At 35.5% G+C, this 14,628-nt stretch overlaps 1 protein-coding gene across 1 annotated transcript; it reads right to left on the minus strand.

The window, feature by feature from the left end:
- Positions 1 to 8,513: 8,513 nt before the first annotated feature.
- Positions 8,514 to 12,128, minus strand: LOC114292613 (uncharacterized). The gene is made up of 4 exons (XM_082917836.1): positions 9,922 to 12,128; positions 9,544 to 9,849; positions 9,357 to 9,444; positions 8,514 to 9,251 (listed from the first exon to the last, which is right to left on the minus strand). The coding sequence occupies exons 1-4, from the start codon at positions 12,126 to 12,128 to the stop codon at positions 8,514 to 8,516; spliced, it is 3,339 nt and encodes a 1,112-aa protein (XP_082773962.1).
- Between the last annotated feature and the right edge of the window lie 2,500 nt (positions 12,129 to 14,628).

Genomic DNA, 14,628 nt, shown 5'->3' on the forward strand with positions numbered 1-14,628 from the left:
TAACTAATGATCTGAAAACTTTAGATTACTTCCGTAATGATAATATAAGCTATGTTTTTGTCAAAATAAAATACTTTTTCCACTATAATCTATTCTCACACTTCCTTGAATCACAAAATTCTTAAAAATATCTTTCAGTATACAAAGGTAAGTTAATAAATCTAAAGCCTGCCACAATGCAAAGACAAGGGCTAATCCAATCCCCACACAAAATGAATCACAAGGGGTCATAGATGAATTCTCTAAGATATCTAGTTGCTAATAATATCTGAGTATTCATCTGAGAAAAGTAAACAAACAATAAAATTTGTAAATGTAACAGTATTCTCTTTGCTTTACTTTTTCCAGGTCAAAAATTTTCAGTTGAAGCAAATGGTGTAGTTAAGAATGCCTCAGCAAAGTTTGGTCCAATATCATTGGCTGGTGGGGTGTATCTTGGGTGCAGCTGGGATCACTGACTGGTCTGTTTCAGTGGTGGTCTGGATTTAGATGTAAAAACAGACTGAAGGTACTCTGGAAAATACTACCTCTGGCTGTGTTTTGGTCTTTATGGAAGCAGAGAAATGAAATCACTTTTGGGGACTCACATGTGGATCTTGAAAAGCTATGTGAACTTATTAAAACACGGATCGCATTGTGGTTCAGATCGTATAGTCCTTCTTTCTGCTATTCCGTGAATGATTTGGTGTTAAATTTGCAAAGTGTCAAGTTTTGCATTATGCATTGAGGGCGAATGCTGACTGGCTGATTTCTGGGATTTTTCCTCGTTCTGAAATTCTGAATTCTGTGATGCTTATAATTTCTGCAGTTTGACTCTTGCCGGAATTCTGCAGTCTAATTCTGTGTCTGGGCTGGACTGTGCAGAGGAGGAAGACTCAAAATTATTTAATAGACACAATGGGTCACAATGGGTCTGCTGCTGTTAGCTGGGGGCTGTAGTTCTAATTGAGTAATTAGGTGCATGGCTGATGAGTGGGTTGAAGCATTGGGTTCATAGTTGAAGCATCTTAACAGCTGTAAAAGGCAAGGTGTTTGGTATGCTTTATTTGAGCTGTTAGAATTCACGGCAATATAGCTCAGAAAATCTGCGCCATTTTGAGTACTGTGTTTTGTCCGTTCTGGTTTTGGTGATTCAGTGCCTAAGCTAACTGGTTTTTCTGGTTTTTTTTTTCTTTCTCTGTTGTGTTCACTCGTTGGTTTCTCACCAACTTGGAGGTTGGAGCTTGTTTTAGCTCCAAGCTCCACTTTATTGATGTAATTTTCCTTTTCCATCAATAAAGTTTTCCTTTTGCCGATCAAAAAAAAAAAAAAAAAGAATGCCTCAGCAAAGGCCAGCAAACATAAATCTAGGAATTAAGACTTTTGGGTTGTACCATTAAAGCCCCTGAATGCCTTCTTATTTATGCCAATTTGCATCCATGTATAAAGTAAAACAAACCCTTCAGTCCTAGTCATTACAACAAAGTTGACAATGATGGATGCATTTCAACTAAAACTTATATGAAATTTGGAAAACAAACCTCATGTTTACAATGTATGCATTTTCAACAAAAAGTTGGGATTAGAGAACCCCAAAGAAAGGATTACTTTTCTTAACATCAACAAGGGAAGAGCAAAGAGCATCAAGTGAGAAACCAATCCTACAAGAGGAACCAAAAAAGACAGGAAAAGAAAAATAAAACAGAACAACAAACAAACAGAGCATACACCACCAGCAGCATGCACAGGCCCTCCACTCATCAGGTTTAACAACATATAGTAAATGAGCCAGTAGCTGCACAAGAAGCAGCTGCACCAGCAGACTCCAGCAGGTTTAACATACAACAGTAACTCCACAAAACCAGTAGCAACACCAGCAGCGCAAAAACCAGTAGCAACACACACCAGCAGACTCCAGCAGCACCAAAGAAAGGATTACTTATCGCATTATTCAACTCAGTCCCAGCTGAGTTCAATTTCTGTTTTGCTTCTCAATCTTAATTTATGAGCCGGAAATCTTTACTAACCCAATCTAGTGTAAAATACAAACAAATTGGCAAGTTTAATTCCTAGATTTATGTTTGCTGAGCCTTTGCTGAGGCATTCTTAACTACACCATTTGCTTCAACTGAAATTTTTTGACCCGGAAAAAGTAAAGCAAAGAACTTAGTCAAGTAGAGCTGGGTTGATTGGGATTGACAGCAAACACTAGTCTACATGTTTACAAGCTTAATCCTGTTCCAGTCCCCACTCATTACCATCTCATTTACCTAAAAAACTAGCACTAGAAGATGGTTTTTTTGTAATGAAAACTTTCTGGTCACCAAGATGGAAGCAATAGGAAGCAACACCAAAACTTTCTATTCCAGGTTTCAAAATAAGCAGACGGAAATGGAGACTTAGTTGATGAGACGTATTACAAGCAGCTGGTGGGTAGTTTAATGTATCTCACTGCCATGAGACCGACCATGATGTTTGTTACTCGTCTCATAAGTAGATATATGGCAAAACCAAGGGAAATTCATCTACAGGCAGCTAAGAGAGCAGTTTGATACTTAAAAGGGACTGTGAATTATGGAATTCATTATAAGAAAGGAGGAGATGCTGAGTTGTTGGTGTTTACGGATAACGACTATGTCGGAGATATTGAAGACAGAAAGAGTACATCTGGTTACGTGTTTTTAATGAGTTCAAGAGCTGTTTCATGGTGTTTAAAAAAGTAATACAATCCAAAAGAATAATTAAAGCAAATAAAAAATAGCAGCAATCATAAAGTGATATACAAACCTGACCAACCTACTGCCTGAGATTCAATAAATGTTCATTCATTTCTACTACTGTGAAAAACTCAATCAGAGAGACACCCATTATTAATCACATCACTAACTTAGAGCAACTCCCAACACTGCCTAGCAAAAATACACAAAAATGTAAACACATAGTTTTGTCTCTACTTTGGTTAGTGTGTATTTTAACTAGGGTCATGCTAAGTAAGAATTTTGATAATGAATCTATTTTCATTAAATACATCTTCAAACTTGTTAAATCTTAGTTAATAAGTAGTCAAACTGCTGTACTTTAACTAGTATATACTAACCAACATGATGAAAGCTGAAATGATAAAATGGGCGAGACTTACCAAAAAGGCGACGTAGGAGTTCATGGGATACCTCATCCTCTAAATTGTCCTTTGAAACCTTGCTTCTTAAGAAACTCCATGATGCTTGATGTGATTTCAAAATGCTCGCCAATTGACCCATTTATCTTCCCTATCTCTTTATTTTGTACTTGAATTTCATGTTTTTGTGCTGTAATTTCCTCTTTATGTGACTGAATTTCCTCTTTTTGTGACTGAATTTCCTCCTTTTGCTCTTGTATTTCCATCTCTAGATGCCTCACATAGTCACTGTCAGTCGAAGCACAGGTAGTCCTGACAGAGAAGGAACGCCTCAACCCGAGTCCTTTAACATATCCCGACCTTGGCTTCAGCACCTTCACAGATAGCTCCTCCGGAGTAATTGGAACCGCACCAGGTTCGGAGCAATGTTCAGCTTGGATCTTTATCATATTATCCTGTCATTTAAAAAAAAATAAATAGAAAAATGAATAAAGATAAAATTATAATTGCAATCATCCTAATATAAAAGGTAAATATACATACATAATTCTTTTCGCACTCCGGAGAAATCCACTGCTTTGTCACATCATTAAAGTGTGTAGATTTGTAAACACATGGCAACTCTGGCAGTTGGCCCCCATTTGCAATTGTCTGATTTTTTTTGTTCAACTAGTAAGTTAAATAAGAACGACAGTAGTAGAATCATCTTTAAAAAAAAAAAAAAAAAAAAAAAAAAAAAAAAAAAAAAAAAAAAATTAAAGAAGACCTACCGCCTCGTGTACCCTAACTGGGAGAGATTTTGACCCACACCTATGCTTTGTCTTCAATTGATTTCTATTGTCAATGTTAGAATTTGATTGCTTCTACAAGGAGCAAGTTCCAATAGAAAAATATATATATATTAGGAAGACAAGGTAATTGTCAACAATAAATAAACATAAGAAAAGTTTACCAGCCAATTGGTATCATTCCACTTCTTGTCAATCAAGTTTTTCCATTTCTCGAGGTCACATTCAGGCGGTGGGTGGCTTCTAGCATACTCCTCTCCCTTAGCACTTTTAAGGTTCAGGTATTTTTTTCATAGTCTGTACGTGTAGCTGCTCAAGCTTCGTCCACACTTTGTTGCCACCGCTTTCCTAACGTTAGTGGATTCACCCTCCATGTCAAATTGATCCTAGCAGCAGCCACAAATCTTGTAAGTCATAATTAATTATATTACATTAATTCAGTCAATTATGTAAAACTTTTACCGTTAGACGTTGAAACATAGGTACCGTAACTTCTTCGTTGACATGTTTCCATCTGCGAATGCTAAAGTCTGGCAAGTGTGTTCGGACCTCAACACCAATTTTGGATACTAATTGAGAGGCATGATCCCCCACTGGCGCACGAAACTCCTGTGGTATGGGAACTTTGAGCTTTCCATCTTTTTGAACCATTGCTTGAACCTTCAACCCGCGTGTCAAGCCACGAGGGTGTCTATTACGCACTGTTTTAAAGACATAACATTGACTAGTTAGCAATTAATTAAAGCGAAATCATAAAAGTAATATAAGTAACTTTTTTTTTTTTAGTAAGTCATAAAGTAAAATGATAACCACAATGGGGCATTCGCCAGGCCTTACAACAGCAAACCAAACAAAAAAAACTAGAGCTATAAAAGAGAAACAAAACCAAACAGATAAACTAAACTAAATAAACTGTAAAGAGAATCATCCTAAAATAAACCACACAAAAGAATGTTCGTTTGCCACATGAGAAAAAAGGGCTATGAACATTCAATAGACTAGCCAAAAACAATACAAAATACACTTGCACAACCCTCAAGAGAAAAAAAGCAAGCAAAACAAGAAAATAAACCCAAGAAAAGCCCTGCACAAACAACACTAGCAGTAGCCACATAGGTACAGCTGCAGCTTTCTTCCCTACTCTCAAGTTGATGCTTTTCATTTCTCAAGTTGTTTTCTCTTTTTCACAGTTGTATTTGCTATTCCATTTTCTTGTTTCTTCACTCTTTCCTACATCTGCAGCTTTTTCGTTCTTCTCTGTTACTGCCAATTTCTTCCCTACTCTTTGTTTCTATTCAGTCTCTCCTATACAGCTGCTCCTTTGTTCTTTAGTTGCTGCACCTGCTGATTCTTTTCCGTACTGCTATTGCTTTCTATTCACTAGTCTTCTTCTCTGTTTCTCCTATACAACACTAGTCTCCTTCTCTGTTTTGGTAAGTAGTTCACCTACTCTCACCACAATTTCAGTACCTTCGGTGCTTCCATCAGTGGTGATGAAGTGTTCTTTACCCACAAATTGCATAATTTTTGGGCTCAAGGTTGGCTGTGATTACCCCAGTGAGGACCTTTATGCTGGGGTATACCCTGGCCTTTATGCTGTTAAACCAATATTGCAAGCTTGGCTACACAATTTAACCTAAGATTTCACATAACCCAGATTTTATAGGCCTACTCCCATCTGGGATACTACACAGCAAATATGAAATTTGAGCATATCACAATAGTGTTCTAAATTTAAGCATTTAAACAAAAACTACAACTTGGAAAAATGTATTACAGTGTAGTACAACAAAGGCAAGGCAACAATTAAAGGTTAAAGTCCGGAAAATTTCGAGGTCCAGTTCTTCGGTTAGCAAAATTCTCAAGTGCATTAAGTCATTACCACCCGGTAAATCCTCATCACAAACGAAGCAACACAACAAGCAATTCACGTAAAAAGCCCAACAATTTCTCCTTAAAAAAATTCAGTATGAGCAAAGAAATGAAATCAAAATTTTGGTCCTCAGATTCTTCAATAACTAATTCCACAACTTTATAGACAAAGGCAGACAGATATTTTCACCCAGTTAAGCACAATGGAAACTATTGCAAAGGTTTACACTCTCTTAGAAACCGCAGTAGCATGATGGCACAAAAGGACAACATTTTATTTTATTTTCTATTTCCCCTCTTTCTCACATCTTCTCAGCTACCAAACAAAGAAAATCCTTAAAAAAAAATAAAATAAAAAAACACTTTATCACCACTGGCCTTTACCCACAAATTGCATAATTTTCTGGCCTTATGTTGAAGACAAACAAAGAGTATGGAAGAAAGTGGTAGTAACAGAGAAGAACAGAGAAGCAACTATATAAGAACCTAGAAATGATATTTTAGTTTAAAATTGAACAGTCTTGACAGTTTAAAAAAATTAAATAATTGTTAATCATCAACTGTAACACAAGTGAATAAGTAGACATTTTGACAGAAGGTAACATGTATGTATGTATGAACAAAACAAAACTTACAAGAGTTAAACTAGGGTATACCCCAACACTTGTTACAGCCCAAAAAAAAAAATTTAAAAACAAAAAAAACCCTATGAAACAAATTGCTTGAAATTTTTTGCACCATAGAATTACATTAAAAACAGAGAATTTCTTTAGCTTAGTACAATTCAGTATCTTACCAACACTAGATTGGGGGGCTGCCTCCCTCGGTGCGTCCATATTGACATCAAGTGGCTGTGAGTGTTGGGTATCCACATTGTCAGGTAAATCCCCATTTGGAACAACAATTGCCTCATGCGAAGGTTGAAGAGATGACTTCGCCAATCGTTTTGGTGGCATTGGTAAGCCCTAAAAAACATAATACAAAAGCATAAACAATACATACATAAAAATGGATAAGTACAGATATGTATATGGAAACTCATCAAGGCAGGAACTCTCTGCTGTTCCTTCCAGTTATTGCAGTGGGCAGCTTGACCCTCAGAGAGTCCTCCAGAGCAATTGTGATGTCCATTTTCTGGTCTAAATCCAGTACAGGTACTTTGCCGACTTTATTATTATTTTTTGTTTAATTATCTCAAATATTGGTTTTTTAAATATTTATATTAATCTGTCAAATAAAATTGGGAAAAGAAGATTGCTTATGGGCCCCTTTGAGATAGCTTTTGCTTATGCATAATTGGTTTTCTCAGGATGCCATGATCAGAAGCCTTAGTAGTTGTCAAGAGTGACTATCTGACCATTTGTTTTATGGAATGCCAAGTCATTTACCTATTTTATAGCGATATAATATTTGATTATATATTAGATACATAAAAATTTCAACCAAATAAGAATCTACTATAAAATACGTATTTTTTGTGCTTTTAAATGTGTAAAAATGACTAGATAGGCATATGCCTCGCGCACACACACACACACACACACACACACACACACATATATATAGTTGTGTATGTTTGCTTGTGTTTATTTTAACATTTATTTGATTCATGGAAGTATATCAGAATATAAAAAATAAAACAAAGCAAACAAAATGTTTCATTTGTATGGATGGATTATATAAATATATTGTATAGTTTGAAAATATTTAAGTCGATAATGGATGTTGAGGCGTGATCCCACAGAGCTGTTGAAGGTCAAGTCCTGGTAGCTGCATGCACATGTCTATTTTTTTTTCATTTTTTTAAAAACTAAAAATGAGAGGCATAATTGGCAGAGATTCCAAACATGGATAATAACATTTGGCATGGGTTTCTGCATTGGGACATGTTTAGCAAATGCAATTATGTATTGCCAAACTCCAACACAGAATTGCTTTTGGGCCCGAATGTGTTTTTAAGTGTGTCAAACGTGATTCCCCAAAGGGCCCAAATGTGTTTGGCATGTGTTTTACTGATATTATGAGGGCCAGGCTACACACATGCACTAATCCTAGTATTGGTGTTTCCAACATGGTCAAATTATGTCTTATTTCGTTATACATTTGTGTTCCAGCTAACTTACTCCTATAGGTTGTGCAGGAGGTTTTTTTTTTCCTTTAGCTTTGCTTTGGTATGCTTATTGTTGTATGTAGGATGTATATTTTCTAGTTTTATTTTATGACTTATTCATCCAATAAAGTATACAGAAATATAAAGATAGTATTAACAAAGCATCATTAAGAAATATATAGATATCGGTGATAGAATAAAAAAAATGAATGGCCATACATATAGTACCTCATCGTCAACACTTTCAAAGGACTGAGCATCAGTGACATCCTCATGATCTGACGGTATGTAGTCATCATCATCTACCCTAATGTTCTTTCCCTTCTGATTAACACGATTGGGCTGAGTAGAACCCATCAAAGAAGCTGCTATACGCTTCAATTGTAGAGCATCCATTTTTTTTATTATTCTTCTTGATTGTCTTATATCTTTCCATTTCGTACTCTGTTCGCTTCTGTTTCGCTAGAAAACCCGGTTTGACCCATTGTTTCTCCCCTTTGGCCATTTTGGTAACTAAAAAGCATAAATTGAAATAAAACATAAAATATAAAGCATAATTTTAATTGAAGAGACGCAACAAAATATAGCATAACCATGTAATGCATTAAAAACAAATGTCCATATAGAAACCTAAAAAAAACAAAAACTACATATCATAATCCATATCAGGTTCCATATCAGGATCCATATCATCATCAAGTATGCTAATTTCTTCATCTTCTTCGTCATCTCTACCATCTCTCTTTGTTTTATTTGAAATAACCTCAGCTTCAATATCATCCCTATGAAATCGAATAATATCTTCAATGTTGATCGGGACAACTGAGTTAATGTTTTCTTGTTGGAATGCATCATTAAATACTGGTTGATCTGGTGGTTCTCCATCACCAACCTCTGGCACATCAAACACACCTCTATGTTGGACCCGTTGCACGACTTGCCAAGGTTGCCCCCATTTGGTGTCATTCAGGTAGAACACTAGCTTAGCTTGACTAGGCAAGATAAAAGGGTCAGATTGATACCATCGGCTTGTGACATCGATGCTTGTGCAATATGTGTCAGCTCGTACTGTTCTACTTCTACCAGTGTTACCGGTGTTGTACCATTCACATTGAAACAAAACAACTTTATTTTGACACATGTACTCAAATTCCCAAATATTACACAAGTGACCGTAGAATTCGTGCATCTCTCCCTTGTAGTTCCCTTCGGTAAGCACACCACTGTTTTGACTCTGACGACGATTGTCTAATTCCTTCGTATGGAATCTTACACCATTGATTATACAACCCGAGTACTCTTTCACTAGCAAATTAGGACCATTCGCTAATGACCACAATTCTTCGATTGCTTCTGGTGCCTCATCAACTCTCAATCTATTTATCTACATCCACATGCAATGTGCAACAGTTGAATTATGTTAGTAATGTTTGTATTTTATACAAGCCTAATAGTGTTTGGGCAATTGTGAATATTAAAAATGACTTACATATTCTTTGAACCACTTCGGAAATTCCTTCTGTTGTATCTGAGTTATATCTTGTCCAGTGGGAATTTGTAACAAATTCTTATGTTCCCTACTCAAATAGTTTTGGTTAATGTGTGAAATACTACTATTATTAATGACTAATAACATGAAAATTGTTAAAATATATGTAATTATAAGAAACACGTACTGAAGATACTTCTCTATCTCAGGGCTATTATATAATAAGAACCAATGAGCAATATCACGAAGTTCCTGTGACATCTCAACATGCTTTCTAATTTGGCCAATAGGACGAGCAGTTTCGGTGAATATTATCAAACCTTCACGACGTACTCCATAATCTTCATTTCGTGCATCTCGATTATGCACGGTTTCAATCCCTTCAAGATACATTGAGCAAAAAGTAATGCACTCCTTGACAATGTAAGCCTCTGCAATAGAACCTTCTGGTCGAGCTCGATTGCTGACAAACTTTTTCAAAGCTCCGAGAAACCTAATTAGGAGTATGGTTAGGCACACAACATAATCTATACCTTTCATTTGAAAGTACTATTTTGGAAATTACCTTTCAATCGGGTACATCCACCGATATTGCACAGGTCCTCCGAGAATAGTCTCACGTGGCAAGTGAATGGCCAAATGAACCATCACATCGAAGAAGGCTGGAGGAAAGATCTTTTCAAACTTACATAGTATGAGTACTATACGTTCCTCTAATTTCTCCATTTCACTTCGTTTCAATGTCCTTGAGCATAGATCTTGGAAGAAGCTACCTAACTCAAAAAGTGCTGTACTGATCTCTTTATCTACGTAACCACGTATCCCAATAGGAAGAATCCGTTGTATAAGTACATGGCAGTCGTGGATTTTCAATCCTGTTAATCTACCATTTTTTGCATTCACTGATCTCGAAATGTTTGCCGCGTACCCATCTGGATACTTGACTGATTTCAAGAATTCAAAGAAACCCTCTCTCTCTTTAGGGGTCAGTGAGAAGCTGGCTCGAAGCTTCACATATGATCCATTGGGATTTGTTGTCAGCCACAATTCTTTCCTTATATTCATATCTTCTAAATCCATTCGTGCCTTATCTGTATCCTTGTTCTTCCCATCAATTCCCAACATCGTTCCAAAAACATTTTCACTAAAGTTCTTCTCCACATGCATGACATCAATGTTGTGTCGAAGCCTCTTTTTCTTCCAATACGGTAGCTCATACAAGATGCTTACCTTTGTCCAATTTGGGTTCTGACGAAGTCTTTTCCTGTTGCTTGGATGTTTTCCATATGTGACACCCGTCACGCTGCCCAATTGTTCTTCAATCTTTTCTATCGGTATCACCAAAGATCTCTTCCGTTTTTCATGCTTGCCATTATATGCTCTACTCTTTCGCCTTTCTGGGTGGTCATCAGGCAAGTAGCATCGATGGTTACTGTACGTAGTCTTACTTCTTAAAGATTCAAAATATGGTTCATCATTGCAAGTGTAACAAGAGTAATGACCCTTTGTTCTCCATCCAGAAATGTCACCAAATGTGGGCCAATCATGTATCGTCCACAACAAAGCTGCACGCATGCAGAAAGTCTCACCAGTCGAGGCATCATAGGTTAATGTACCATTGTTCCATAATTCATTCAATTCTTCCACTAAAGGTCTCATGTAGACATCAATATCAATTCCTGGTTGTGATTCACCAGGAATAAGTAATGACAGCATGAAAAATGGGTCCTTCATAGCCAACCACGGTGGCAAGTTGTACGGAATGAGTACGAAAGGCCACAAACTATATGAGTTATTCATATTTCCGAAAGGGTTGAAACCATCAGTAGCCAACCCTAGCCTCACATTCCGAGGCTCCAAGGCAAATTCAGGATGTTGTGTATCGAATTCCTTCCACTCATCACTATCTGCAGGATGCCTCAATACACCGTCATCTAGACGTTTTTCCTTGAACCATTTCATATCCTCGGCTCTCTTCCTCGACATGTACAACCTTTTCAATCTCGGTGTTAACGGGAAGTACCGAAGAACCTTATGAGAGATTTTCTTACCTCTACCATGATTTGTCTTGTATCTAGAAGCCTTACAATTTGGACATTTATCTAGTGTTGCATTCCCCTTCCAAAAGAGCACACAATCATTTACACAAGCATCAATGAGCTCGTATGACAAACCCAATTCACGTAGTATTTTTTTAGCTTCATAAGTTGACTTTGGAACCAAATTATCCTTCGGTAAAAGTTTTATTAAAAACTCTAGCATCATGTCAACTGACTTATTGCTCCAATGGTTTGTTACCTTCATATTAAGTATCTCGATGACAAATTTTAACAAAGTGTAATTTGTGCAACCTGGGTACACCTCACGTTTGGCATCATTCAATAATTTATCAAAAGTGCGAACCTCCTCCTCTTGAGTTGTATTACTTGATTCCCCTCTTATTTGATCTTCCACTAAGGCATCAATACCTCCCAAAACCTCATTGCCCTCAACGGGTATATCACGATGACTAGCCTCATTTGATTCACGGGGTTCCCCATGCACGTGCCAAATAGTGTAAGTTGGAATAATCCCATGTTGCAGCAAATGAATTTGAACAATTTGAAAATTTTGACGAACAACATTCACACACTTTCGACAAGGGCACAAAATTTTACCATCTCGATCGATAACTGCCATTGCAAAACGAAGAAATGATATTACCCCATCATTATATGCCCGACTTATCCTTCCATCAACTGTGCTACCTAATGCAATCCAACTCTTGTCCATGTCTGACTATGCCGAGTTAATTAAAGTTAGGTGAATAGGACAAATTTTATATAGAAAAATATATATATACTTTAATTAAAAAAAAGTTCAAGTCCAATGATTATACTGAGTTATATAAATTACAACCACACATAAATCACATGAGAAAACAGCCAAAGCAATTTAGCGTAAACAGAAGAAGTATTCATAACCAAAACATAAACCACAGCGAAATAACCATCAATAAGAAGACAAATATCATAATTTGTAGAAAATTTAACCAATAAAGCAGTTAGCTGAGAGTAAAAAGTAGATAACATGACACAAAAAGAAAACCCACAATATGCCACATTGAGTTTCTAAAGCTGTCAATTTAAGTACTCAAATATCCAAATGCAAAATGTTATGATTGAACTGCACGTGAAAAATATATATATGCCCCGAATACCAGAATTAACACATCTATCAAGTAAATTGGGATATTGAAAAAATAATACATTGGGAAACAATAACTATTCTGGCTCACATTTCACCAGTAAACAAAATGTGATTAAATTATGCAGAGGAACTTAATAATGTACTTAAGGAGCTTTGCATATAAGAAATGAACGATGCCAATAGAATTGATAGCCACATGCGACAATTCCAATGAATGCCCCGAGACTATAATTTAGTACTTATGGCCTGTTACTGCAGTTAATACTCTGTTTGATTTTCTCTTTACTCAACTATATACGAAGTCTAGAGAAGTTAAAGCAAGATATGCTAATCTGTTGGGTGTAATATTCCAATTTTCATTAAATCGAGAGTTGTGAGAGAAAAAATAATTAATTAATATGTAATATATAATATATAATATATAATATTTTATCTTATTGATTATTTTAATATTTTTTATTTTTATTGACTATTTTAGCCCAAAATCTACCATCCTAAACATATAGACTCAAACTACCCTAAATTTTATAAATATATTGACTTTTTTTAAATAAAAAAAATCAACAAAATAAAAGTTTCTTGATGAAAATTGCAAACGTACAAAGAGAGTGTACAATATCCAGATACATCAATAAGAAAATCCATGGAGAAATGCATCAAACTGAAACACAAATGAAAGACAAATTGGAATATGATATCAGAACACCAAAAGCAAGATATTGATCTCAGAACATTAAAAAGATATTCACTTCAAGCAGACAAAGCTCAAAGATATTATATATACTAATCAGGTCTCCGCATCTCAGTTTTTTGTCACTAATTTTGTTTGGCATCCAACGTGCCTTTTTAAATGAAGGTGCATAATGCTAAGGGCACAAAGGGAGCTAGTAAAAGTAATTCAAAACATAATTAGCAAATAAAGTATATAGCGTAAAATTAAACTTAATCTCACCTATTTTCTTCAGCAAAAATTAAGATTTATTGATGTAAAAGAAAAGGTTATAGAAGTACACCGCAAATACAAAATGAAACTTAAAGCTGTTTTGGGAATAAATTAAAAAATATTACAAAAATAGTCAACTCTTTTCTTTCCGTTTTTATACGTTTTCTTATAAATAAATAAAAAATCAAAAATAAACTTTTCAAAACAACCCTTAATATGATTAACATTCACAATTCATTTAATTTTCAAATAAATTTTTCAAGCTCTGTAATGTTGCTATAAATGAGAATTAGTATATAGAATTAGATACAAACATGGGGTCATTTTAGGGCAACTTAGAGTTGACTCTCTTATATGTTTCATATGGGATTTGAGGAATCAAAGATTGTAAACTAATCAACTCAACATTTATATGCTAAGAAAGTAAAGCATGCAGTGGTCCTTGAGAACAAAGTAGAAATGAAAAGTGAGAATAAATACTAGTGTGGCGATTTTCAGAAGCCATTCTTCAATATAATTGTTTTCAAATACATACTACATAGGTTTAACTTCAACTACAATGATAAAATCTTATCTAATTGAAATTATAATCCTTGATAGGGCATAATGGTAGTAGAATAAGATACCCTAGCTACTCGTCATAAGGCCTTATCTTTGTGTGCACTACGACGTATGCCACAATGGAGTAAATAATAAAAATAATTTGTAATATGCTCTTTCTTCCTTTTAGCTACAACCCCTTTGAAAACTTGGGAGTACATGGCAAACCATGACCATGTTGACAAACATGAGTTTGACTTTAGAAATCAATACAAATAATACCGGGCATTGGGCTTTGACAATGAATTATCATATCATAAATAGCATGCACAGCAGACCAATTACTGGTATATTTCAAAGACAAGAAATAGTTGACATAATACTAAAACCAAACATACTAAGCCCTGGTTTTGAAGACTCGGTCAATGGGCCACGATGAAGAATCTGACACAAGAAGATAACCAATTCATGATAAAGAAATCCATTATCTGGGTCCAGAATGTTTGATACTTTGTTGGACATGATAACACAATACTTTGACTTTGTACATACAGTTTCTTCATCATGCCAGCTTGTAGAAATGCATTTATGATTCAGCAA

The sequence above is a fragment of the Camellia sinensis genome, chromosome 3 (genome assembly GCF_055761805.1).
Source record: "Camellia sinensis isolate YWXY chromosome 3, ASM5576180v1, whole genome shotgun sequence".
Classification (NCBI taxonomy): Eukaryota; Viridiplantae; Streptophyta; class Magnoliopsida; order Ericales; family Theaceae; genus Camellia; species Camellia sinensis.